Raw genomic sequence first — 27,652 nt, 5'->3', positions numbered from 1 at the left:
TTAGACAGTGATCAGACTGACAGCATCTAGAACAAGCGTTATAACACGTTAATTTGACTTCTAGATACATGTAAGTCAGACTGTTAAGAAAGAGTTGATATTGGTCCAATAAAAAATAAATTTCTGGGATCTAAACAGTTGCTTTTAAAGCATCACATTTCTGCTCAGAATGAAGGAAAACACGTGTTAGCTACTTCCATTTTTCAAAATTTCCCCCCTAGCAGGGTGACGCCTGCCGCATCACAAACAACGGCTACGCCGTCGAAGATCTCACTATTTGCCAACAAATCAACTTGAGAGCTCTGTTGGTAGTAGTTTTTTCAACAAATTAAATCCACCCCATTCCTCCGCCATTCATTCTCGCCATCTATGATTTTCCTGAAAGGCTTTGTCAGTGTTTGTTTCTCAGTTGGTGACTAAAGCTTTCCACTATACCTTATGAAGCACACGTACAATATATAAAGAAAAGAAAACATGGCCGTCAACATTTTGCCCGCGAAGGGTAAAGGTTCTATTCTGGGTATCTTGGGTGTCCTGTGGACGAACTTCAAGATGGCGCCGTGAGTGGCAGGTGATATCCCTTCACCGTCCGTTTATGGGATCTCTGCTGCAGGTGTATGCAAAATAGAAAATTTATGAACACTGAGGGGTGTCGTATATCATTCTACAGCAGCAGCTGAATAACAGCGGCAATGCCGGGCTCTGGTGATCAATAACGAAAAATGTTGCAAACCAGACAATTAATCTTTCTGTTTACTACTACATCATTATGTAAATGAGAATAACAATCAGAATACACAAAAAGAAAAAGAAAATCGAAAAATAAAAGTTTAATGCCGACTGGATCGAATATAAATATGACTCGGGCAAGAACTTGACTCGTGCTACGATTCTCAAGAAACTGAATTGGCAGTCTTTTTTCATAACAGGCCATTGCCGATTGCAAGTAAAATATTGGTGATTCGCTTAGTATAAAATTCCCTCCTTTCATTATTCATAGTGAAAGCAGCCTCTCCGTGTTGAGTGAGTGACCCCGTAATGCAAGTGGTGTAATCAGTCCTATGGAATGTAGCGGTCATTTGGCTATCACGTGTGCCTTGAATGCACGGGGCCGAGGTTCGAGTCCTGGCCGGTGAACCGTATTTTTCACATAAACCACATAGTTCATTATGGGGCGTTACTTATAAACGCGTTTACTTAGTCTTTTATTACCATGATTCTTTACATCAGCTAGATTCAGTAGATTTCAAGCTGCAACCTGCAAAAAAGAAAAAAAAATACCTGTCGTATAACTTCAGATAACTTACATGCCCTATCCGCGCATTATTTTGCGTTCTGTTTCTCGGAACATGAAGACTATATTTAGACTACATGTATATTTAATTTTCGTTGGCCATATATTTCCTCCTAATGAGGCTGTACGTTTGATTATTTTGTTATGGGATGGACGTAGAAATCAATACATTTGAGCCAATTACTTTGTGCTGGTAAGTTTCACAGCCAAAATTGAATTGCCGTGTTGATTAATTTTTCTTTCAGCAATTTGGGCAAACAAAATGTCAAGATCACGGGCGCTCTTGTTATAATTAAAGCCTCTTTGAAAAAAAAAAATGTTGCTAATAATAATTCTCTTCAGTTCCTATTTTTTTTTCCAGGCATATTATATATTCAATTTAGATACATGTTTACTGAGCTGAACGGAAAGCACTGAACCCGTACTTAACTTTTTGTGAAAAGATATTCTGGAGATTCCTGAAATTAATATCTTACACCAAACAAATTATCTTGTCGGCATTGAGCATAAGCAATAGACAAAAAGCAAGTTTACATGATTTTCAAAGGGCTCCTTGCTCATTATTGAACACAATTAAAAAAACTGACAAATATTAATTATCGAACAAAAGTCCTCGGGCAGCTGTTCAATCTGTTGCTAAGCAACATCCTACGAAAACGAGGCTCGAGTTGTATTGCCCAATCGTAAGGCATCACGGGTATCGCAAAGCTTGGAATGAAAATGGCGGCTAGCGATGTAGTCAATCATGAAAATGAAACCAAAGATACAATGAGTAATGATCGCTCTGTAAAAGTAATATGCCTAGGAGACAGTGCAGTAGGAAAATCCAAGTAAGTCAGGCTATATGATCCGTTTCTGTGTTACTACCACTTGAACTTGCCCGCGCAGTCGTGCATGATACCGTGGCGTCTGACTTACCGGCATATGGCGTGAATCTATTTCCTTTTCAGATTGGTTGAAAGATTCCTAATGGATGGATAGTATCCTTTGCGTTTGTCTTGTGGTATAAAATGTTTCAACATCCACCTATCCTTGTTAAGGGGAATTGAGCTAAAATGTTTTGATTTTCTCAAGAGCTGGCGTTTGATATTATTAGTGTTCTATTCGAGTTTGTTTAAGCTTACGGAAGCTCACTTGCTACGTCCCATAAACTGGGCAAATGGGTTGGGATTTTGAGTAGTTTGATACAAATTTTGAAGTCTGGAGTTTAAATTCGTGTCATTGACTTTTACGGGAAGTTTTAGCTATCGATCTCGAGTTCCCCTTGGTTATTTTAAATAACGTACATTTCACATATATGCAATCGTTGCCCTCGATAATTTTAATTTTGTCACCCTTTGCGATAAACTCAATTATTTTTCAACAGTTCGGCGAAATGTTATCTTTTCCGGAGCTTTAGATTCACGAAATCTTGCTCATTCCAGAGCCCCACAGGTCTAGAAATTTCTTTCTTTTCAATCTGTTTTTTTTTTTATTGGCAATTTTGTCTCATGTTAGAGTTTCCTATATATTCTTTGCTGTTTGTTATAAATTAATTTTCTTCAGCAGTGCATATATTTGTAACTTCCTTGACATTAACCTTAGTAAACCACAACAGCTCTCAACATATGCGCTGACACTTTTTCAGTACAAGACCCTTGTTGATGGAATTGATGTTCGAGTTGGTGAGTACTAATTGTTTAACAGTACTGTTACATGTAGTTTATGCTATGTACAAGTTAACACTCGTAAACTTGAAACCACGAGACTGACTGGTATGTGCTAATGAAGTGATGCTGCTTTGGTTTACATAAATTTTATGAGCAACAAAACAGTCACAGTCAAATCTTGACTTTGCTTGTGCCCTTACGTACATGTTTGAAAGTTTGGTTTTGCATGTTTGGCTGTTTTGGGAAGAAGGCATTTTTAAAGGGGAAGTATCATGGGGTTTTTGATATCTTTTGTTAAAAATGATGAAATAAGACCTTCAATGACCTGCCAAATAATATTATTCTAGAATGACGAGAGGAACGAAATCAACTCAATTCTTGAAAGAAACAACTTGTGATCTGTTCAAGTGCATTTTGGAAACAAAAATGCAAGAACTTGAAAAACATTAGCCTAATATTTTTCAAGCTTCAATCGGAACCGGCCTACCCTGTCTCTGGCCAGAGGCACGAATCAACAGTTTTATTGTACTGGGGTGATAATTTTTAACAAACGACAATTATTTTGCTGTTTCTGCTGACAGTCAAACATTTTTGGCTTTTGAAATGACAGCAAATTTTCGTGATACTTCCCCTTTAAGATAAGTCAGCCCGCCTATTATTTTAAAACTACATTTTTGGGTGCTTCTTCTTCTTGAATGAAATGAGATACTATGGCCTGGGGAATAAATGAGAGATTTTTGTTGTTAGTCAGTGACACAGGCCTACTTCGAAAATAGAAAATCAGAGCTCTCCCAAGGAGAGACCAACCTATAGAACAATCGCTATAATTATGGTTTGGATGCTCTACCACTGAGCCATAGAACAGTCGTGGGAGACAAGCCATTTGAAACTTGGTTCATGTGACAAACATCCTGTATAATGCGAAGATTTGAATATCAGTGGGTGGGATACATAATGTACATTGAATGGTGCTTCTTGTAGATGTTGCTAAAATGCCACCTGACTAAGTTTCAGACTGTGGAAATGCTTTTGCTTGATTTTGCCCAATGTACACGCAGTGTAGTAGGAGATGCCTGGTATTCTTGAGACATCACCCAAGAAACTAGGGTGCATTTGATTGACCCTATTCCAGGATAGGGATACTGTACATACATGTACAATGATTACCAGAAATCCCTCATTTTTTGGGAGTTACTTGGAAACAAAAAGGCTCTTAAATTAATGTGTATCAGTGAAAGTTTGCCAATACGTCTTCCCAAGTTTACTTAAAATTAATTGAGAAATCTAACGTTTTTTCCGCTTACTCTTATTCTTATTCAATCAAATGTGACCTAAAATAAGGTGACTTAATATTGCCGTAGACAGGATGTCTTGGTTACCTTTTGCTGCCTGTGTTCTTAACTCTGGGCTTTGGGCTCCTATTACAGTGTATAAGGTCAATGGAACAACTTTGTTGTAAAAATAGCATTTGATATGAATGTTGTTTCTTATATTCATGTACACGTATCAGAACTATACAATTCACTAATGATTATCACAAACAGCTGTTTAGATGTCTTAGGATTTTCAAACATTTTAAAGCGATTGTGTTGAAAAATTTTACAAGTCAGAGTTACAAGTATACAAATTTTTGTACATGTATAATGCAAGCAATGCACCTTACAGGAGGCACATACATGCTGTACAACACCTTTAGAAGAAGCAAAAGTTGTATAGTCTAGATCAGCCATTAGGATTTCATTTCCACAGCCTTGGTTTATAGTGTGTCAAATGAATGTAAGCTCAGTTCAGTGTAAGTGGTATTGTCTCCTACCATTAATTACTTTTATCTTCACACTTTCACCTCCAGAGAAAAACATTTCAGTCTGTATTTTGATTAATTTGAAATTTGCAGATGCAATCCTAAGGTCAGATTATTAACTCCAGAGCGATACTTTCCTGCGGTGCTGTTTGTTGATCACTGCCTGTTTTTATTCGAATTTGGATTTTCTAACAATAATTATTAATTCTGAATCAGCTTTATTGCAATTTAAAATTTGATAATAAATTTTGGATGACTTCTCAAGCGCATGGTTGGTTTTGTAGACTGTCTTGGTACATGTACATGTACATTATGTGAATGGAAAGGTCTTGTTGCAGAAGAAAAATTCAAATTCAATTTTTGCTGGAATAGGCAATTTTAGGACAAAGTTTCACATGAATTTGTTTAGTCACACTTGCATGTAATAGTGCAGCAGACTTTAAAGCAGAACCTACCTGGCAAAACTAACAAAACTAACTGAAAAGAAAATTGTCAGAATTTTTTTTTACACTTCTGTCATATTGTGACATTTAATTTGTTAGCACCAAGGTTCATTTCATGAGTAATCTGTCCAAAGGTTAGGTGTTATAATTTTAGTGGCATGTAAAAGTTATGCCGCAGTGATTTTTTAAACCTTTTGGTCAAGTACGTTTAAGCTTTCATCCTCAGCAGAACCATACAACTGTTTAAACCTTGCCATTTGCATTTTTTGTTCTGGTTTTACAGTATGTCGATGGAGTGCTCAAGTTGTCAAAATTGTGAGCTAATTTGCATATATGTGGTTACAAAACTGTCTGTACCTTTTGCAGCTGCAAAAGGTTCCCCTAGGGGGAAGCTGAAACAGAGCTTTTTTTTAATTTTAAGTCAAGCGTGTGTTTAATTTTTTAGCCAAGGGAGATAACCGTGCTGATTAGGGAATGTTGTTGTAAACATTTCCTTCTCTCACTGTTGATCTGTATCTTAGTGGTCCACTAAGTTTAAAGGCACATTTAGTGTACATGTACAATAATTGTAGAGTGTACAGTGTAATCTGATACACAATCTTAAGGGCAGCTTCACGTGTCACAGTGCTTCTTTTGTTGCCTCAGGTAAGGAAAGTAACAGCCATTATGAACACCTTTACATATGCTAATTCACAGCCTGGTTTTCAATTAGTTTTATTGTACAGTTGTACTGTCGAGGGCAAATAACTATCAATAAAGTTAATCTCTGACGATGCAGTGCAAATCTTTCTTAAAAATGTAAATAAGGTTTCAAAGAAATTTTTTATTTTATTTTAGCAGTTGGTAAATTTATTCAGGTACATTAACATGATGAAATCTGTCTGTTTTTCCTTGTTCTTTACTGTGATGAAAATAACTTTTGGTAGTCACTACCTTTTATTAAAAACTTACACATGATTGTATTGATCATTCATGAACGTACGTCAACAAATGCTTGCAAAACAAGGCACCATTTGCAGTTTACTCTTCTTTGTAGACAAGACATGATCACGTCCCTCTGTATATTAATATAGGTATACTGTAGGTTAAGAACAAGCTGATTACAATGTGGTCAGCCGGTTGTTGCCTTATTTATGATTGACAGCAGTAAAGCACGCAAATCGTTGGTTAGTTTGAAGTATGTTGTTGAAAGGTGCAGCAAAGCTAAGTTACTGTGCCTTTAATGCTTTTACGTCAAATTTATGTTTGTATCTTGAAATTAAGTTTTTCACCATTGAGGAACAAGTACGATTAGTGCATTGTGAATATGCAAATTTGTACTCAAAGCACAACTATTATTTTGTACAAACAGTACATTGCAGATGATACAGCTGGTTTTTAACCAAGAAAAAAGGAGGAAACTTAAATCAGATCAATGACTTTGTTTTACTTATTATAACCCACCGGTTAGTTTCCACGCATTCTCATTTGTCAAAACATGTCATGTGGTACGTGTACAAAAATGGAGGGCAGTTATCAGGCAATAATTTAGACAAAGTTAACCTCAAGGCAATGCGGTGAGTGGTTTTTCCACTAGTATCATAACAGCTGAGATGCTGCTTTCTTTCAAAAAAATAAAGTATGGTTACCCCAGTTTTCCTTTTGGATTCTACCAGCCCTTGCTGTTATCTGTTGCCATAATTATTAACAATAAAATGCACACAAACACCTTTGTACATGTGTATGAGGCGGCACTGTCCATAATTTGTGTCGTGGGAGGGGCCTCGAAAAACTTTGTTTATTATTTTATTAACCAAGTTTCTGGGAATATCCCATGGCACATAAAACCTGTGTACTAGTTAGCAAAGGTAGGCACTGTCCTTAATAATTCCAAAAGGCACAAAATATATTATGAAAGGTGTTCATCATCATGGTTTGAAATGATAGCTGAGTTTAATCGTTTTTCTCACGATAGAGTCACATAGATGTGGATCACAACGTTTCGACCACTGTACTTCTGGTCTTCATCAGGCGATGGTGTCGACTGATTGCGTAACAGTATAAATAGCACCTTGGTTGGTGTTGATTGGTGCATTTTGACCCTCTCTTAGGCTGTTGTTGATTGGAGGATTTCAATCCTTGTCGTTCACACTAGAAATTGTTCCCTCTGCAAAAAATATTTCTAATTAAAAAAGAAAATAATAACTAAGAGTGCTATCCATTTACTAGAACTGGCCTGTCAGACCAACGTGTCTGTAAACCTAATGCATCATTTTGAAGCCGTGATGGTGATGCAAAATCTTGAAAAATAATCACTCCGAAACTGGTACACGCTTTTTTGAAGAAATTTGATGGACTAGGATAAAACTTATCTTTAAAATTGGCACATTCTGTTTATGACTAGCCGGTCTGGCTAGCCAGTTCTGACAAATTGAAAATACTCGAAGAATACCAAACAGTACCAAATTTACATTTTCATTAAAATAAACCTAAAGGCATGTCAGAAAGAGAAATGTTTTAATAAATCTTGAGCAGACTTTATTTCAAGAATTTATTTGGTGAGTGTATTTAAGTCATTATTTACAGGTCCTAAACTGGCAATGGTATTTGAAATTTTACTCCAGAGTCACTTGTCGGATCTTTAAAAAGGCCAACTGCAAGATTTTGTGCAACAATAAATTTTGTGTTGAAAGTTGCGATTGTTTTTTGTGCTTATTACCACCCCATCACACAACAATTACTTTTTCATGTTGCAAAAAGTAAAAGTGATGTCTCATTTCTCCAGTTAACATGAAGATTTATTGCCTTGAGAGATGTTAATATGTGCAACAAACAATCCCAACATACAACGCAACATTTGTTGTGCCACAAGTTGGACCAGGTTTACAGATGGCATTCTTGTTGCTCCACAACTGGCAGTCAGTTCAAATTTAGAATGTCTATGTCTGTCTTTCACTGTACATGTATGTCTAAGTTTACTTTCTTTCTTAATTTCCTTAGACTTTTGGGACACAGCTGGTCAAGAGAGATTTAGCAGCATGCATCCATCTTATTACCATCAAGCCCATTCATGTTTACTAGTAAGTTTCTTAAACTTAACAGTTTGCTAGTATGTGTCAAGACCCTGGGGAGTTCCCAATCTTATTCAAAAATATAAGTCAGAGTGATTTAACTGACTGTGGGTGTATATGTTGTAGTTAATTTTTATCTCAATTAATTTTAAGTTATCTTTTCTTGTTACATGTATCTTGAATGGTAATGAGTGTAAAACAAATGAAAACATCCATAACCGCCTGGGTAATACACGTAACTGTACATGTAAGTTGTCATATATTTTGCTGTGTTTTGACAGGTTTTCGATATCACAAGGAAAGGTACATACAAGAATCTGGCAAAATGGTACAAAGAGCTTAGAGATTACAGAGAAAACATACCTTGTATAGTAATAGCAAACAAAATAGATGGTATCCTTTTCAACAACTTTTATTCTCTATAAAGTAATAGTTATTTATAAAGCAATGTTTTATTCAATGTGTTGGTAATGTTGTTGGGATAGCAATTTTGTTTATACTGTGTACATGTATGTGAATAAAGTATTATGGGCTGACATATGTTTTTAAGTGTAACGTTTTGCAAAATGTCTCTGAAACTTGAGATCATGATCATCATCATGATCATCGTCATGATCATGATGATGATGGTCTGGACAAACAGGAATTTTGCATTATTTTTGCTGGGGAAATAGGACCAGGGGCCTGTTTTCTCGAAAGTCGCGGTAACTTATCGGGCCCGATAAGTGATTTTGGGGATAAATGTTTCTTAACAGAAGTCAATTTTTGTTAGCTTTCAATACTAAATTTTAAAACGTTACAATTCTATGAAAACATTTGCTAAGTACCATGTCTGAAATCATTGTGTAATCGGCCAAAAAAACATTTAAAAATCTACTTATCGGGCCCGGTAAGTTACCTGGACTTTCGAGAAACAGGCCCTAGACATCAGCTTATATAGGTGCCTATGGCTGCCGCTATCAGTCTGTTTTGTTGTTCCCACCCCTTTTATGATTGTGAAACAAGGTAAATTGAATGAACGAACATGAGATAGACACCAGGGATCAGATTTGTCACCTCCCTTGTGGCTCTTGTACATTCCACAAGAGTGAGCATGAGTGAAAGTGCTGTGAAACTTCTGTTTTTCTTCTTTGTTCGAGAAGACTATACAGTCTAACGATCTGTAGATGTCAGAGCAAAGACAGCACTTTCTCCTCAGTTATTTTAAGACCCTGAATGTTGGTCCAGGTCAGGAATCGAACCAGGGCCTATCGTTCTAAAGGCTGGTAACCAACCAGTGGTACCAAACTTGATCTGTGCAATGCAGACTAAGGGAAGGGTGATAAGCATCATACCAACACATTTTCCAGACATACCGTACATGTTGGTCACCTAAGGAAAGAATCAACTTTAGAACAGACAAAATTATGTGAAGGAAACTATTAACTTGATAATTATTATATTATTGAACCTTGCAACTGCAGTGTTCTTAAAATTCGGACCCTCCCTTTGGCTATAATTATATTATATTGAGCTACAATCCTGGCCAAAACTTTCGGGGCACTTGGCCTTTTCTTACTTAAAAACATGAAAATTCTTTTTCCCCCTCCCTCCCTAAACAATGTTGAGAGTCAGGAGTCAGACATTGGCTCGAAAATCTTGTACATTTTATCTACTTAAAAATTGTTTTTTTTTTTTTTTTTGGGGGGGGGGGGGGGGTGTAAAGTTTATTTCAAACATGTTATTTCCTTAACTTTCCTCTTTTAATTAAAGTCGACTACACCATAACGCAAAAAAGTTTTAATTTTCCCAAAAAACATGGTCTTCCATTTTATTTTGTTTCTGCGTCTGATGGAACAAATGTTGTTAAGGTATGTATAATCTTCCTGTCTGTTACTACAATGTATGAAGTGGAATATTGCATTGTTCTGCTGCTAGGTTGCCATCAGGAAAATGGAAGGGTGTGATGCTTCACTCCTACAAAAATTGGAGGTTATAGGACTCCCTAACTACCTTTTGGCCAAACTGTGACTGGTTCTTAAGGGAGTACGTTGGTTAAACCCATTTGGAAAGTTGAAGTTCTTACATACTGTAACTGGTTTAGGAGTCTTACTGCGTTCCTATTTGCATGTTAAAGTTAGTTTTTGTTTCTTTTAAAGGCTTTTCGAGAAGCTATAGCATTGGCTGTGAAGTATAAAGAAAACTCTACAGATTTCGTGGATGAAGTTCTTCGTGAACTTGAGGTATGTTTTTCAATAATTTGTTTGATAAATCAAGAAATTGAAGAAACCCTTCTATTGTTTGAAAATCTTTTAGTAAGCAAGTAAAAATTAATTGGTCTTTCCAATCCCTCTTCAGGTTATTTTTTTAGATAATCTTTGTCCCTTTGTAGCATTCAGGGAAAATGTACTGGAGTGACTAGAATCATGTGCTGTACTTTTCTTCGCTGTTTCCTACGTGGTCTCTGTTACGGAGAGAGTGTATTTTTTTTTTTTTTTTCAGATTTTTTTTTATTTTATTCATAGCAACGACACATACAAACAATACTACGTTACATGACTATTTGAGTTACACTACTATTACTACATTACATCACATTGCTTGACCTACTTACAGAAATTGTACTTACATTGCTTGTATTCTTCTTAACTAATTACGAAATAAATACACGTGCTACGTCATCCTGCATACGATGCTAACACAACACACACACGCACCCCACCCACACATACAAGAGATAATAAAAGATTCCCCTTACTCAACTTTCATACTTAAAGTGCTTCACGCATCGTAGTTGCTGAGAGTGGTCCACTTAGCTCTATATTTTTCGTAATTAGAATTTCTAATGGCTATTTGTCTTTCACATTTGATCTTGCTGTCTAGTAAGGCAAGAAAGACCTTTAAATTTGGAGTCTCAGACTGGTTTCTTGCAAGAAAAACATGATATTTAGCAATAAGAAGATAATGGTTTAACGCGTAGAAGGTGGTCGTTTCAGGTTTGTAACCGTACAGGATTTCAGTATTCCTAGGACTAATGTTGTCAGAGCGCTTAGCATTCCATCACAACATTATGTCTTTCCAAAAGATTTTAACGTCGGGGCATTCGCAAAGCATGTGAATAAGCGTTTCGTTCGGAAAGAGGCAGCGTTCACATTCTGGAGAAGCCTTTATATTCATTTTGCAAAGAGAGTGATTAGTGGGTATGATGTTATGAATTAGTTTGAATTGGAAGCTCCTCAGTTTGTTTTCGACTGTGACTTTAAAAGGAAGCTCGTATACTGCCTTTACATTCAACCCTTGTTTTCTAAGATTGATTTCAACGATGGGGGGAGAAAAGGATCTTTCTGCAAGCATCACACGGGCTTTTTTTGTAGAGGAGATGTCAAGGGATGGAACTGGTTCGTTATCGCCGTTAGTGAGATTACCTACGATTTCGCTTTTCCAAATTTTAGGGATTGCCGCAAGAACACCAGCATAATCGAGAAAAGTAGAGCGAACGCTATATTTGCATTTGAAGTTTTCGAACGAAAGGAACTGGCCATGGATGTTTAGGAGGTCGCTTATTTTCAAAATGCCTTTATTAGCCCATGAGCCCACGGAGAGAGTGTATGTGAAAGTTATTAATTTTTCTCTCACTAACTCTTGTTAGGAGGGACCAGGCTTTTGGACAGAATAATTTAGGAATTGGGTTTTCAAGGGACATGTTTACAATACATTTTTTAAAGTTTAAGTGAGTTTAAAAGGAACTTTTCCAAAAAGTGTTAAGACACCCTTCTGGTTAAAACTTTGGGAGGGTTTTCAACTCCTATCCACTGTAATTATGGGGTGTCCATATTAATGAGGTGTCCATGGTGCTACAGGTGACTTCACAGTGTATCTCTCTTCCTAAAGTTCAGTTTGTTGTTGTTTATTTGTTACAAGTTGTATGTTATCCCATATCCTGACCTAAGAATGTCTACATGTTTTTATGTTATTCCATGTCACTATCTCTTTAAAAACTTTAAGTTAAAGAAACAGTGTCGGGGGATGTTCAACTTTTTTTTGGGAAGGCGTCAATTTGCTAAATTTATGTTTAAATATTTTGCTCATGCATTGCCATGCAATACTTCTAGTTCACCAGTTAGATAAAATTAAGTTAGCACCAATTTTGTGTTGGACACTTAACGTAGGGAAGAATGTGAAAATGCTGACCCAACTTTTTCAAGTTGGTAACTATTTCTTACTTAGTCAGCCATGGGTTCAAACAATAATGGACTCTTTAATTTGGTGCACTAGAATAGGTGTTTCAAAGTGACACTGAAGTAAAAAACTAGCTGACACTGCCCCTTGAAGTTGGACTCTTAGGCTCTTTAACAGAAAGCTTATCAGATCGAATCATTTATTTTTAGAGCTTTGATGACATGAATCTCAATCAAGACGACTATGATTCATCAGATAAGAAAAGCAGCGAAGATGAAGGAAAAACATGATGTCAGCTGATTCATCCTCCGTGGTGTACAATGCTATTTATGTCAGTGGTATATTTCAATGCAGAGTAATTTATTTCCCCTTATTAGAGTTTTTAATTATTAGTGAAGAATATTTAAAAGATCTACATTGTAATGAATCATAAATGACTACTAGGTACGTGTGTCTAGTGGTGGAATGGCGATGTGAGAGAACCAGCTTCAAAACAATGGAATAATAATAATAATAACACTTATATAGCGCTTATCCGCATGCGTTCTAAGCGCTTTATGTCCATTGTATTACAGTATGACTTAGAAATATTCAAGAACAATAGACGGTTTAATAATCAAGAACAAGTTTTGTTTTGTGGCCTTTTCAAAACAAAAGGCTTCCCTTGGCAGTCTTTGGCCAGGAGAAAATTCATTTTTATTGTACAAAATGTATGTCCTTTTTGTAAATCAGCCAATATCCAAATATTCATTTAATTGTAATTATGTTTCATAGCGCGAAGAATGGGAGGGAAAAATTTAAAACATCAGTGTGATTGTAAAGCACTCTAGGAAAAGAAAGGATTAACCTTCTCTGTTCCTGTTGCATTTCATGTTTAAAAAATTTTAAGGTATAAAGTTTCCTTTTCCTTCTCCTTCTATTGCTAATCTGTAAGCCCATGCGGCAGCATTTTTTCATGAAGGTTTCCTTTATCTACAGTAAGCAGCCATTTTGGATTCACTTGGAATGACACCCCCCCCCCCCCCCCCCCCCGTCACCATTTTCTCTCATCCTGGGTCACATTCCATTTTTTGAATCCAAGAGTGTGACCTTTACATGCAAATGAAATTCAGCACTTGCTGGTAGAAAATTTATCTTCTGTAGGTTTTCTTTGCTGAAAGTCGTGTATCAAATCTATTTGTTGTGTGTATATTATGTTGTGACATTGAACTAGGCACACCATGAACTTTAGGAAACCTGATCTTGTCTGTCCCAGGAGAAAACAAATGGCACAAAACAAAATGGTACAAAATGTCCAGTGTCATCAATCGCCAAATTGGATTCCTTCAATGCATACCAGAGCAGAAATGGTGTGAAACAAAAGAAAGAAGTACAGAAATCAATACCAATCCAAAACGAGACCAAAATACCTCATAAAACGAAACAATAGAAGGTGCTGCCCTATGCTAGGTTACACTATGTGGGCCATACATGTAGTACTTACCTTTCTAAGTACAAGCTCGTGTTTTAGGCTTGGAGGGAAATCCAGCTAAAGAGAATTTGTATGTCAGCTGTCTTGAGAAAGTTGTCTAAAAATCTTGAGACGTAGTAAAATCTGGAATCTTGTTATCTGGAACCTTTTGGAGAGCAGGGAAAAGGTTTGGGAAAACAAAGATGGTGCTTGTTTCGAAAATGCATGTACATGTACATGCGGTATCTGTTTTTTCCCCGACAGCGGGGGCAGTTCACAAATGTGATACAACAATCCTGACATGTTTACAAGACAACGAAATTCTTGATAAATGGTTATAAATGTTCCAACTTTGACGAGGAAAGCTACTCTTTCCTGTTTAATCTGAGTTTGGTATATCAAGAGTTAAATTGTGGGAAAACTGTCTGCGGTTGGATGGGCTTGAACCTCGTGCTCTCGCATATGGTCGCTTGGGAGATGTGAAGTCACAGGGAAGTTTAACACATCTTCTCATCAAAGCCTTTTCAGTCATATTATTAATCGGGTTACGATTTCTCCTTGAAAGTTGAACGTGTGGTTCGTAAGAGTAAGTTAATGAATTGACCACTACGGGAAGACCACCATGATATAACTCAAGTGTATTAGCAGACAACAGTTAAACTGGAGGACAGTATCCCTCCATATAAATATGACGGGGTGATCGTCAGACCTTTTTTGTTTGTTTTTTATTTTGCTTTGTTTTTTGGAGGGGGGCATTCCAGGATAAAAACAGTTCGAATGGCGTTTTGGCACGGTTTTACTCATGACTTATTTTTGTTCTCGAATCATTAGAATGCCATTCCAAGGAGCAGAATGAACCAGTTTTTTTTATTCATTTATATTCCAGTCATTCTGATCCATTCTCACTCCAGAAGAGACCCAAAAAACCCGCTTCCTTAGACTTGTCATAATGATTCAGGAAAAATAGATATGGTAAAAGCTACTTTCAGAAAGAAATCGTACCTTTAAAGGGGTAACGATTACCCTGTCAGATTTATATGGGATCTTTAAGAGGGCGGGATTAACACTGGTTATTGTCGCATGTGTTTGTTATATTGTAGCCCCTATTGACATTCATGCTCCTATATGTTATGCATGTATGTCAACTGTAATCTTAGAGTGCAGATGTATAAAGAAAAACAATTGAAAATCGTATATATGCATGAGTACTCAGTGTAAATGTCTGTAATAAATTGCATGTAAAAAGCGATGTAAAATAAACTTGTTGCTCGCCGTATAACTAGGCGATGGATTTTGCTTGTTTTGTTTGTTTGTTTGTTTGGTTGGCTGTTTTTCATTGAAGTTTGTTTATTCCAATCTTCACACTGGACTAACCTGCGTGCGTTTTATGCGCTGTTTTGCGCTTCGTTTTGTGGTCAGTAATGGCTTTTATTAACAACTGACTCATTGGATAATGTAGTTCCAGAGTTTTGATTGGTTTAGCGGCCATGGTATATGAGCCATTATATCATGCCCCGCAATTATGTTAAGAGCACGCGCCAGGGGGAAAAGAAAATATCGCTGAATCGAATTTTCGTGGAACTTGTTTTCAATAAAACAATTATTCCACTCGCGCTTGTTGGATATGATATGATTATAGCCAACTTGGCGCTACGCGTCGGTGGTATATCGTATATAACATAATCTGCTATTATAATATGTTATTATCGTAGTATAAATACTGTAACATTTTGAGCCAGTAACGCATATTGGATATGAATTTTGTCTACCTCTGACGATATGTAATTGCCGACCTATTTTGCATACAGTACATCCATTTAACTGTACCGCCTGTCGTGTACATACTGTTACATTTTAGGCCAATAACTTACGGCTTCATTCGCGACTCTTTTCACAGATGTATACCGTGACATGAGTTTAGGGCAGTACACGCTAAGTACCTATAGCTAACGGTTTAATTCAGCACCCTTTTTTCACATACTGTGACACTTTAAGCCAATGCCTAGCGACTGAGTGAGTTAACTATGTAGTTGTCAGTTAATGTGTTTTTAAAAGTACAGACATGCCAGTATCTTAAGATTTCACAGTATGTAGATTACGTTACTAACATACTTACGCCGTTATCTAATACTCTATTTTAAAGGCCTTAGAGTTCTTTACAACAACCTTCGGAAAGGTGTTATAACGGAGCTCCCATGCCCACCAAGTGAGGCCATCTTGGTGTGCCAAATACTTTGGGTTGGGTTCGAATCCCGTTCAAACCTTTATATTTTTAGTCTCAGCTTTCGCAGCCGGCTTAAGTGGCAATGGTCTCTCATTCAGATAAATGGTTTTCATATATTTCACTTCAATCACAGTTTTGTCGACGGAAGTGATTCATCTCAGCGAATCAGGTAGTATTCCTTATCTCGAAGGTCAGAGCCTGTATCACTGCAGGAAGGGTCATCTGAGCACGCGCCTTCTCTCTCCCTTCGCGCGAGCAACGCGGCTTCCTCCCACGAAAATTACAAATACAGGCGTCGCGCATGCGTGACTCCATATTTCAAGGTCAATACAATTTGTTTGCTTCGTGTTGCATTTTCAATGCGTCACATCATGGCGAGCGATTCAGAGAAAGACCAGAAGAAACAGCGTCAAGATCAAAAAATAATACACATCAACCTGGTGATTGCCGTCATTCTCTTAGCATGTTATCTCATGTTTGCAGTATATTTCCCATTCCCCAAACTGCACCTTCCCAATTTACTCGACAGAGTTGTGTTCACCTTGCGCTGTTTGATGGTTTCTTTACTCGCGATCGTCGGTGGTATCGCGGCAGTTGCAAGCAAGCGATACGGGACGCCTGCTATAAATCCACTGGACCCAAGCGGTAAAAAGTTCACGGAACAGCGTCAGATGTACCTGCAGAACACCTTGGAACAATTCCTAGTGCATTCGTTCAGCCTGATGGGGCTGTCGACTTATCTTTCTGAAGAGAAGATGCACTGGATTCCTCTGCTGGTTGCGTTGTTTGTCATCGGGCGAGCTTTGTTTTTTGTGGGGTACGCCATTGATCCTCTGAAAAGAACCGTTGGATTTGGCTTAACCTGGTGGCCAACCATGGCCGTCAGCGGATACTGTTTGTATTGTATGTGTGTATATGGAGTGCAAGCGCCAGTGAACTAATATCCTCAAACACAAGGCAAAGGCTGCTTTGTAAGTAAGTTTTAAATTTCCGCGTCACTCATGATTGACGGGTGCAGATCGTTTGAAATTTATCTTGGAATGTTCACATACCGTAAGAACTGCTTGACTCTGGCATCGGAAGTCTTCGAAGGTTTTCGCTCCATTTGACACTCATCATTGCCAAACTATTATCGTTTACCTTAGTATACTAACTCGATTGCTGTATCTGTTGTCTTGCGTGATTCTGTAACAAAATTCTGTCAAGCCAGATCGCTTGGTGCATATCAGCGCTATTACAGCTAAGATCGAAAAGCCTTGGTGGAAGAAAACTTGACTTGACACGCAAGGAAAAATTAACAAAGCTACAATATAAATATGTATAAATCGCTTGATTATCTTACTAAACGTAGCAATTTTTTCTAGTTACTTTCCAAGATGGGACACCAGTGGGCAACTCGCCGTTCCCCGCACAAATTTTAATGAAAATTAGTTTTAGTAACTCTGGGACAGTTCTTTGAAATGGCCTTCCTGACGAGCTGCGGCAAACAAACTCTCTTCGAGCCAGTTCAGGGCAGGCTGCAAACAATTCTTTCAATGCCTTTTACACCAAGGCAGCGCTTATGTACACTCTACATGTATCAGTACAATAAGTACCATTTATATTTCAGTTTTAGTAGTACAGTCAACTCCCCTTATTGCGGACACCCTCGGGACTGCGAGTTAGTGTCCTTAACAACGAGAGTCAGTAATAGTTGGTATTTATTTCAATCAAACGTCTGTAATTTATTTTTGTCGGGGATTGAGCTGCTGTCCGTATTATCGTGGTGTCCGTAATAGCGGGGTGTCCGCAAGGCGAGAGTTGACTGTAGTTATTATTGTCAACTTTAATGTACATATACAGTAACAGTTATAATTTCCTCTTTTTAAACTCCTGATGAATTGACCTTGTCGAAATAATTATTCATTCACTTTTAACCTGTTATTCAGTCAACCAAAAACTGGAGGATTGCAGTGGCACCGGGGGAGGGGAGGGAAAGAAGGTGCGTAGTGTTCAGAAATTTACGGAAAACGTCTTAAAGAAATGATTTTTTTACTTACTGATCATATTACCTACTCTCTGTGTGGGAGATTTTCAATCACTTGTTATTCATCAGAGGGTTTGTGTCAAAAATTAAATGAGTAAACAACTTTTTTTTGTAAGTCGTTTTGTTGTCAATACTTGTATTGAGATGGAGCGAGACTTGTGCGAAGCTGCATGGTCCTAATTAAGCCACTGACTCCTTTTAAGGTCACTACGTGCTTTTCAACGGTTGGTAACAAGGAGCACGGCTACACATATTCAAAAGGATTTCTAAAGTTGAATCCCGACAACTCGTACCATCAGTGGAAACAAAACTGTTTGAGACAAATTTCACGCAAGTTATCAATGCCAACAATAGTGGAGGGAACGAATGACAACAATGGCTACAACTTTGTTACCGGTCTCAAGGTCATACAATCATCTAACGCATTAAGCCTGGTTTACACGTGCGACGCAGGCATAAACATAAGCATAAGAAACCTACGTGTAAATCGGTGCGACGCAAGCATAAGCGCCTTGTGCTTGCTCTTGTGTTTATGCTTGCGTCGTTCCGGTATGCACGTACGACGCAACGACGCAAACATAACCCCAGCACAAGAGAATGGAACGATTTCCATTCTCTTTTGCTTGTGCTTGTGCTTGCGTCGTACGTGTAAACCGGGACGACACAAACATAAACACAAGCACGAGGAAAGGAAACTGAAAAACAGTGACAAGATGTCAGCGTACATTCTAGTTACTCATGCGTTGCCATTTTCCGCCATGTTGGAATCAAATCTTGCGCCAAAAGGCAGCTCGGCCGCGCGATTGCGCCAAATTTTTATGCTTCTGCCCTTGCGTGTGTCACCTTATGCTTATGCTTATCGTACGTGTAAACATCCTTGTGCTTATGCTTGTGCTTATGCTTATGCTTGCGTCGTACGTGTAAACCAGGCTTTAACGTTACGAAATACTTTTATTAACAACTGACTCATTGGATAACACAGTTCCAGAGTTTTGATTGGTTTAGCGGCTATGGTATATGATATGATTATAGCCAACTTGGCGTACGCGTCGGTGGCATATCTTTTATAACATAATATGTAAACGCTGTAACATTTTAAGCCAGTAACGCAAATTATATATGAATTTTGTGTACCTCTTAACGATATGTAATTGCCGATCAATTTTATATACATCCAGTTAACTCTACCGACAGCACTGTCGTGTACGTACTGTTACATTTTAGGCCAATAACTTACGGCTTCATTTCGGACTCTTTTCATAGATGTATACTGTGACATCAGTTTAGGGCAGTACACGCTCACGCTTTAATTTAGCACTCTTTTTACACATACTGTGACATTTTTTTAGGCCTATATCTAAGGGCTGAGTGAGTTAACTAGTTGTTGGTTAATGTTGTTAAGTACAGACATGGGCCAATCGGGTAGTTTTCCTTATCTCGAAGATCAGAGCCAGAACCACTGGAAGGGTCATCCAATCACGCGCCTTCTCTCTCCCCTCGCGTGAGCAACGCGTCTTCCTCCCACGAAAATTACAAATATAGGCGTCGCGCATGCGTGACTACATATTTCATTTGTTTGCTTCGTGTTGAATTTTTTATGCGTCACATCATGGCGAGTGATTCAGAGAAAGACCAGAAGAAACAGCGACAAGATCAAAGAATAATACACATCAACATCGTGATTGGCGTCATTCTCTTGGCGTGTTATCTCATGTTTGCATTATATTTCCCATTCCCCAAACTGCACCTTCCCACCTTACTCGACAGAGTTGTGTTCACCTTGCGCTGTTTGGTGGTTTCTTTACTCGCGATCATCTTTGGTATCATGGCAGTTGCAAACAAGCGATACGGGACGCCTGCTATAAATCCACTGGACCCAAGCGGTAAAAAGTTCACGGAACAGCGTCAGAGGTACCTGCAGAACACCTTGGAACAATTCCTAGTGCATTCGTTCTGCCTGATGGGGCTGTCGACTTATCTTTCTGAAGAGAAGATGCACTGGATTCCTCTGCTGGTTGCGTTGTTTGTCATCGGGCGAGCTTTGTTTTTTGTGGGGTACGCCATTGATCCCATGAAAAGATCAGTTGGATTTGGCTTAACTTGGTTGCCAACTGTGGCCGTCAGCGGATACTGTTTGTATTGTATGTGTGTATATGGAGTGCAAGCGCCAGTGAACTAATAACCTCAAAAACAAGGCAAAGGCCGCTTTGTAAGTAAGTTTTAAATTTCCGCGTCACTCATGATTGACGGGCGCAGATCGTTTGAAATTTATCTTGGAATGTTCACATCTATTTTAACTGACATACGTATGAACTGATTGACTCTGGCATCGGAAGCCTTCGAAGGTTTTCGCTCCATTTAACACTCATCATTGTCAAACTATTATATTTTCCTTAGCATACTAACTCGATTTCTGTATCTGTTGTCTTGCGTGAGCCTGTAACAAAATTTTGTCAAGCCAAATCGCTTGGTGTGTATCCGCTATTACAGCCAAGATCGAAAAGCCTTGGTGGAAGAAAACTTCACTTGACACGCAAGGACAAATTAACAAAGCTGCAATAATATGTATAAATCGCGTAGTAGATAAGCCCCTGATTACATATGCATGTGATTATCTCACTAAACGTAGCAATTTCTCCAGTTACTTTCCAAGAGACACTAGTCACGGAAAACTCGGCATTTCGCTTGTGCCAAGTTCCCCACACAAATTTTAATGAAAATTAGTTTTAGTAACTTTGGGACAGCTCTTTGAAATGCCCTTCCTGATGAGCTGTGGCAAACAAATACTCTTCGAGCCTTCAGGGCAGGATGCAAACAATTCCATGATTTATACATAAAGGGAGCATTTGTGTCCTGGATTTGCGTGCAGTCAGTATCATTTACATGTATATGTTAGTTTTAGTAGAAGTTGTTATTAATATTGTCAATATAAGGTACAGGATAGTTATAATTCTAGTTATATTTTCCTCTTTCTAAAGTCGTGATAAGTTGACCTTGTCGAAAGAATTATTCATTACTTTTAACCTGTTATTCAGTCAACCAAAAACTGGAGGATTGCAGTGGCAGCGGGGGAGGGGAGGGAAAGAAGGTGTGTTTTGTGTTAAAAAAAAAAAGGAATGATTTTTTTATCTGCTGCTTGTATTACCCACTCTCTGTGTGCGAGATTTTCAATCACTTGTTATTCATTAGAGGTTTGTGTCAAAAATTAAATAAGTAAACAACTTTTGTTTTTAAATCGTTTTCAGTTGTCAATACTTGTATTGAGATGAAGCCAGACTTACAAGTGTTAAGCTGCATGGTCCTAATCAAGTCACTTACCGGCTCCTTTTAAGGTCACTACGTGCTTTTTGACGGTGGTAACAAGGAGCACGGCTACACATATTCAAAAGGATTTCTAAAGTGGAATCCCGACAACTTGTACAATCGGTGGAAACAAACTGTTTGAAACAACAAGTTTCACGCAAGTTATCAATACCATCAAGAGTGGAGGGAACGAATGGTTAACGACAACAATGACACCAACTTTATTACTGATCTCAAGGACATACAATCATCTAACACGTTAACGTTACGAAATACTTACTTTATTACACATACCATAGGGGGAACAAATATGGCCGCTTATCTACAACTGGTTTATATGGGATCTTTCACTTCCGATGTTAGAAAGCCTACAAAGGAGGCTCGCTGCTGGACAACAATCATTGCATTACAATATATATAATAATAGTGTAGTTAACAATCGTTTCGTCGAGAGAGGGTTTTTAGGGACAATGATACAATGATACAAACCGAACCGAAACAAATATTTCAAATCAGAAGACATATGAACATGGTTGGTCCCGTGGCGAGGTTGGCAACGAAAACCATACTAAACTTTTGACTGATGAAGGGCCAAGCCAGAAACATCCGGAATTTCTTCACATTTTTGGCATTTCTCCACCACTTACTCAACTTTTATAGCTTTTATTGTTTAAAATCGTGTCTAGCAGAAGGCAGAGTAGCTGGTTATTTACAAGTGTTACTGAGAAGCTACCAAGAAGCATTTCCAACCAGCGGCCAGCCAGAGCGGGACTCAGTTGCATAACAAGTCCGACTCCAAACCGCTCGACTAGCTGCCTCCTCCTTTGTTGAAGCGCCTCCTGTTAAAATCGTGTCTCCCTCTAGGCTACCATGCAATGTCGTTGGGAATTCTCAACACTATCCGACATTGAACATCGGTAAGAGGAGAGTGTGCATCGACAACTTTCCTCTTTGTATTTGGGGAAAAAAACCCAAAATTAGACAGGGGTAAGAAAACAAAACAAACAAACAACAAAATTATAAAAATTTTTAAAATAAAACAACAAATATATTTTTGACAATGAAAACAACAAAAAAAGTTTCTCTTGGACGTAAAAACTTTATTAAATATCTTGGATTGTTAGTTGATGAAAATTTGTCCTGGAAGACACATATTAATTCTGTTGCAACAAAAATAAGTAAGACAATTGGGCTAATCACAAGGTTACGGCAAATTGTTCCTACTTGCACTCTTCTTATGGTCTCATCTCTTGAGGCAATGTATGTAAAACCTTCCTTGATGAAATTCTTGTCCTTCAAAAGCGCACATTGCGGCTAATATATTTTGCTCAAACAAACGACCATGCCATAGCATTTTTCGTTAAAGTAAAAATATTACCAGTACAATTCTTGTATTATGAATCCGTTTGCAACCTCATGTTTGATATAAACGAAAACGCTGCCCCAAGAAATATTTTAAATCTGTTTTCTCGAATTTCTAGTGTCCATTCTTATAAAACGCGTTCCTCTCTTTTGTTGTGAGCCATTGAAATAGTGCACAATAATAAAAACCTTAAAAACCTTAAACCTTAAACCTACCTCTGATCATTTTTATACAAAGAAATCTCGCATTAATGCCACACGAGATGCATTCTCGCGTGTTGGGGTCCAAATTTGGAACGGGATACCTACAACTCTAAAAAAAGGTGCAAAACATTCTTTTAAAGAATCCCTAAAAGGAAAGTTATTTGATATACTTGAAACTTTAGACTCCTTTATTGAAGTGGAAACGATAATTGACCAAATGAAAAACTGATCACCCATGTCCTTCTCTTTTATTAGTATAATGTGATTCTCCTTTTCCCTTTTCATCTCTTTTCTATTATAATAATAATGATAATAAAAATTACATTAAATTTACTTTAATTTTGTTGCATAGCCTTATCTAAATCTGCGTTATTATGTAAAGTTTCTTTTTTGTTTCTTTTCCGTTTTTCCAGCATGTTTTGTAATTTATTGTAATTTTTATTTTCCATTATGTTCTCGTGCTCGTCTTGTCTCGCCTTGACTAGCTTTGTGGCTATTTGCGGGACAAGCAACTTATATCTGAATTTGTAAAATAAATTGTTGTTGTTGCTGTTACTATATCACAAGTAAATAAATTAATACAAAGATTCTTCCACCCGCCGTATGTAGCTAACTAATCGAGGCTGGGAAGAAGAGAAAAGAAATTACAAATAAAATACCAGGTAAAATTGTAACTAAAGCTAACACTAATATTAAGGATTATGGAAGGGTATACCTCTCAAGATAGTCATCATTTTTTTATGAGAATTTCCATAAGTCTTTATTTAAGTTTCTTTTGAAAAGTAAATTTAGAGAAATTCCGGACTTCTAAGGGTAATGAGTTCCACACTAATGGTCCAATTCTCAGGAACGAATTTTTCTCTTCTCAAGATTGGAATGTTCAATATAGAATTCGAAATGAGCTTTCGACCGCTTCTCACAGTCTTCTTCAGCAAATACTGAAAATAAGAAAAATCAAGGAGGCCATCCATATCAGACGCCGGCGTCCAACCTTAAATAGAGATGAGGGTTACGAACTACCCGCGATTTTTAAGCACTTGTTGTCACGTGACTAAATGCACATAAGTCACGTGACAACACTGAAGACAGTATTCGCTGAAGAAGACTGTGAGAAACAGTTGAAAGCTTCAATGCTTCAGCATGAGTAGACCTTGATCGAGAGAGGAGTTTTCCGTACAATTGTTAAATTCCAAGGTCAAGAATGAGCATTTACAGTACCCCACAATTATTTTCTGGTGAAAATTAAAAGGTGTATTGTGAAGGGATGAAGGACGCCAACATCATACCGTAATAGCTAGGGTGATAGTTAGCAAGAAGACGAGATTCCCAGTCTTTTGAGCTGGCTTTTAGCATCCCATCCAGCATAACCATACCAGTGAATCCACACGATTCAGCCTTGTTCACATACGACGCTGCCTTCACCAACAACTTGTCTGAATCCCGAGTGGTCACCCACTCCCCGCACGCTTGATCAAACGGTTCCGCGGATGTCGAGAATCCGTACGGTCCTGACTTCAAGTGAGTATGCGCCAGATCAGCGCTTATGATCATTACAATCCTCTCTGGCCGCGATTGCAGAATCTTGAACAATCTATTGCCAAGTTGAGTCAGTTCGGGAATCATCTGCACTTGGTCCGTGTATCTGCGACTCGGCTGCGACAGGATAATTACTTTGCTCTGGCGTAAAGCTCTCTTTGTAAAATATAGGGGCACCACCTCGCCCCAACGAAGCGGAAAAGGAACATCCTCGTTCCCAGGAGGCCCGAACGCACTCAAGTATGAAACGCTTTCTTTTTCATCTTTCAGGATGCTGACCAACATCTTGGTACCGTCGGTATCCATGGCAACAGATAGGTTGTAACAGCACGGTGGACATGCGCAGTTGTCAGTATCAGAGAATCCAAATCCTTGCGGACTCAAGTAGAATATGAAATCTTCTGGAGCTGCAATTCCGTGTGGAGTGCTCAGGACTATAGTGTCTGGCTTAAGATCTTCGATTTGTTTTCCAACTTGCACTGCAGCCTTGTGTACTAACAACGCTTGGGCCTTGGCTGTGGCATTGGTTGTGTTAAAATAACGAGGATCCAAAGCAATTCCTCCTGGTTTGACATGAAAGAATTGAAAATGTATTCTTAAAAGTTTGATCCTTCAGCAAATCTATCATATTGTCTAACTTACGGAATAAATGGGAGATATGGGGCCTGGGAGGAGAAGGGCATTTTAATTAAGGAGTACCTATTAGTGGGTATATGGCATTCAGCACCAACGGATGTCGAATTGACGACTGCACCACGAGCTACCAAAAGCCTATATTTCCCTTTCCTGGGTTTTAGCAAGTCTCGGAACAGGAGCCAAAAGAAAACCGCCCAGCGAAGAGAAAAGAGTTTCCCGTATAGATGCCTTGTGGCGTCATCTCATAGAGTAAAAGCCCTTCGTCCCTTCCCAGAGACTGGCAGCACCAGGAATCGAAGGAGCCTCACTAGAAACTAAAATCTTTGGTTAAAACCACACGTAACCTCTAACAATTGAACGCCTTGTGAGGGTCAGGTGCCCGTGACCGGCTGATGTGGCGACTGTCGAGGAGATGTCCCATTACCGTCACAGGAGTCCTGGGTTACGTACTCGGGTCAGCTTTTGCTGGATAAACAGTGTACTCTCAGCCTCTCAGTGCCTCTATAACCTCATAATAACCCAAATCTGTGGCCAATTGTAGGCCCTACAGTCGAACCTGTATATAACGGCCACCCTCGGGACTTGAGTAACTAGCCGCTTAATAGAGGTGGCCGCTTAATACAGGGTCACTAAAAATACTCACTGGGCGTGGTCTAATGTCAATTTTAATGGCGTATCATACAAAAACACTTCATGCAAGGAAACAATAGGACAATTAACACTCTTTCCAGTGACCAATACTTTAAACAAAGTTCAGTGCCAACTTGTAACTTAACGGTGTAATATACGTAACATTGTGTAAAAGTACTATACAATAAATTGTCCTCTACTCTCCTACGGTATACAGTGCTCTATTTCTATGACTTACAGTTCACAACAAAATATCTCATTCCGTCATTTCATAGTTGTTACGCCCAATGTTCAATGTCACATGGCTGAAGAGCGAGTTAATTAAAGAGGAATTTCTTGCTAAAGAGTGAAGCATATTCAAAACAAACTATTTTTTAGCGTTCGTGATATGGTACCGTACTTCAGCCCATTGCGGACATCTGAAAAGCGTTAACTATTTTAAACGGCCGAGTATCAGCTTACAGTAGCTTTGTACATGTTATTTCTTTATAATGATGCTGGATCGCATTTTACACATGACGATAAAATACCGCATAAAATAACATATGGCTTAGTTTCCATTCAAGGGTGGCCGCTTAATACAGGTAAAAATAACAAAGAAAAACAAACATAGGACTGCTACAGGGTGGCCGCGGCCGCTTAATAGAGGTGGCCGCCTAATACAGGTAACAGATGCAGCGTTTGTATCAGCAAACAATCGGGACTTTGAAAACTGGCCGCTTAATAGAGGGTGGCCGCTTAATACAGGGCCGTTGTATACAGGTTCGACTGTATTTGCAACTTGCTCACTTTGTGCTAATGCATCTACGACATAAACCCTTGAAACCGTGTCTTTCGAAAATGAATTGACACATGTCTAAAATGTAGAAGACTCAGGAGACTTGAATTTTCAGTCAGACAGTCGTATTAAAAATGTGACCCCATCCAGTCGTGAAAATGCAGGCATGCGACCCCATTATATCCAACAGCACACCCCCCGCCCCTCCACGGGATAGGAATTTATGGGTTCTCCATCCGTGAAGTCCGTGAAGTCAACAGTCTTCACGTACACCAATCGCTAACCTGAGTAGTAGCCCCCACCCCTCTCTCCTTAAGAAGGCCTGGTATTCACGATAGAGAATCGCATAAAGCACGCACTCGCGAGGAACCAAACCGCCGAAAGCGTAGATTCTCGCGCACCCCGGTCTCATTTTCTATTTTGTGGATTCTCACTCGCTCCAACGGCGGACCAACGCGAAAAAACAAACTGTTTTGCAGGCTTAGTTGCGTGGCGTGACGGAAGCACCCTTCATGACTCTTGTAGCGTCACGCAACGGTTTTTCGTGGTTGCCATTGATATTTTTTTTCGTGTACTGACAATCCCTTTGTTCCCAACTGACTGCGTGTTTATATTTTCCTGACACTAATAATATCCCTGTCTCCACCTTCGTCCGGATGCCTTTGTCGGTTCACGGGTCGGTTCAAAAGTCCCCTTTCTAGCATTCTCCATCGCTTGTGGTTGTATTTTATGCACTAATTTTTGCCTAAATAACCTTGTAATTCTGTGGCGCGTGTTTAGAGTTTTGCTCAGTCAATACGATTCCTCTAATAAATCTGCCAAGTTTAAGTAATAAAGTCAATAAACTGAATGGATGTGCATCATCGACATCCGCTCAAGAAGAAACATATCTACTTACCGTGAGGCATAACAAAGGCTCCGACCACAACACCCTCGGCTTGAAATATGAACAACAATTCCACAAAAAAGACTGCCACCATTGAAGCCAACATGATCGTCAAGCACACAAATGTAAAGGATAATTTGGATCTATTCTGAGAACAGTCAACAAGTCCCTACTTGTGACTTGCGTAGCGAAACCGTTCGGCTAACAGTTACGTCACAGCCG

General features: G+C 38.6%; 4 protein-coding genes across 5 annotated transcripts; 3 read left to right on the top strand and 1 right to left on the bottom strand.

Annotated features, from left to right (window-relative positions):
* Positions 1-1,971: 1,971 nt before the first annotated feature.
* On the top strand, positions 1,972-12,880 carry LOC146467900 (rab-like protein 2A). The gene is made up of 8 exons (XM_085125712.1): positions 1,972-2,124; positions 2,245-2,274; positions 2,879-2,958; positions 8,167-8,246; positions 8,519-8,630; positions 9,990-10,087; positions 10,376-10,459; positions 12,605-12,880. The coding sequence occupies exons 1-8, from the start codon at positions 2,009-2,011 to the stop codon at positions 12,683-12,685; spliced, it is 681 nt and encodes a 226-aa protein (XP_084981838.1). The 5' UTR covers positions 1,972-2,008; the 3' UTR covers positions 12,686-12,880.
* A 2,393-nt stretch (positions 12,881-15,273) lies between these two features.
* On the top strand, positions 15,274-18,199 carry LOC146467899 (transmembrane protein 79-like). The gene has a single exon (XM_085125713.1). The coding sequence runs from the start codon at positions 16,429-16,431 to the stop codon at positions 17,008-17,010; it is 582 nt and encodes a 193-aa protein (XP_084981839.1). The 5' UTR covers positions 15,274-16,428; the 3' UTR covers positions 17,011-18,199.
* A 981-nt stretch (positions 18,200-19,180) lies between these two features.
* On the top strand, positions 19,181-21,330 carry LOC146467898 (transmembrane protein 79-like). Its single transcript, XM_085125714.1, has one exon. The coding sequence runs from the start codon at positions 19,693-19,695 to the stop codon at positions 20,272-20,274; it is 582 nt and encodes a 193-aa protein (XP_084981840.1). The 5' UTR covers positions 19,181-19,692; the 3' UTR covers positions 20,275-21,330.
* A 275-nt stretch (positions 21,331-21,605) lies between these two features.
* On the bottom strand, positions 21,606-27,614 carry LOC146467897 (uncharacterized). Of its 2 annotated transcripts, XR_014867702.1 has the most exons (3): positions 27,443-27,614; positions 22,973-25,063; positions 21,606-22,905 (listed from the first exon to the last, which is right to left on the bottom strand). XR_014867702.1 is itself a non-coding variant. In XM_085125711.1 (2 exons), the coding sequence occupies exons 1-2, from the start codon at positions 27,534-27,536 to the stop codon at positions 24,207-24,209; spliced, it is 951 nt and encodes a 316-aa protein (XP_084981837.1). In that variant the 5' UTR covers positions 27,537-27,614; the 3' UTR covers positions 21,606-24,206. The 2 variants fall into 2 exon arrangements, 1 of the variants encoding a protein (XP_084981837.1); XM_085125711.1 differs by having other exon boundaries at positions 21,606-25,063.
* Between the last annotated feature and the right edge of the window lie 38 nt (positions 27,615-27,652).

The sequence above is a fragment of the Pavona decussata genome, unplaced genomic scaffold, assembly GCF_977016875.1.
Source record: "Pavona decussata unplaced genomic scaffold, jaPavDecu1.1 SCAFFOLD_134, whole genome shotgun sequence".
NCBI classification, from domain to species: Eukaryota; Metazoa; Cnidaria; class Anthozoa; order Scleractinia; family Agariciidae; genus Pavona; species Pavona decussata.
Note: the sequence above shows the minus strand (reverse complement) of the source record. Positions and strands in the feature narration are given on the sequence as shown.

Bases quoted from the DNA above. Each gene is read 5' to 3' on its own strand.
- LOC146467899 (XM_085125713.1), top strand. From the start codon at position 16,429: ATGCGTCACATCATGGCGAGCGATTCAGAGAAAGACCAGAAGAAACAG.
- LOC146467900 (XM_085125712.1), top strand. From the start codon at position 2,009: ATGAAAATGGCGGCTAGCGATGTAGTCAATCATGAAAATGAAACCAAA. The intron at 2,959-8,166 runs GTGAGTACTAAT...TAATTTCCTTAG, and splicing joins TGGAATTGATGTTCGAGTTG to ACTTTTGGGACACAGCTGGT. The intron at 8,631-9,989 runs GTATCCTTTTCA...TTTTAATTAAAG, and splicing joins AATAGCAAACAAAATAGATG to TCGACTACACCATAACGCAA.
- LOC146467898 (XM_085125714.1), top strand. From the start codon at position 19,693: ATGCGTCACATCATGGCGAGTGATTCAGAGAAAGACCAGAAGAAACAG.
- LOC146467897 (XM_085125711.1), bottom strand. From the start codon at position 27,536: ATGTTGGCTTCAATGGTGGCAGTCTTTTTTGTGGAATTGTTGTTCATA. The intron at 25,064-27,442 runs GTAAGTAGATAT...ATGTCAAACCAG, and splicing joins AGCCTTTGTTATGCCTCACG to GAGGAATTGCTTTGGATCCT.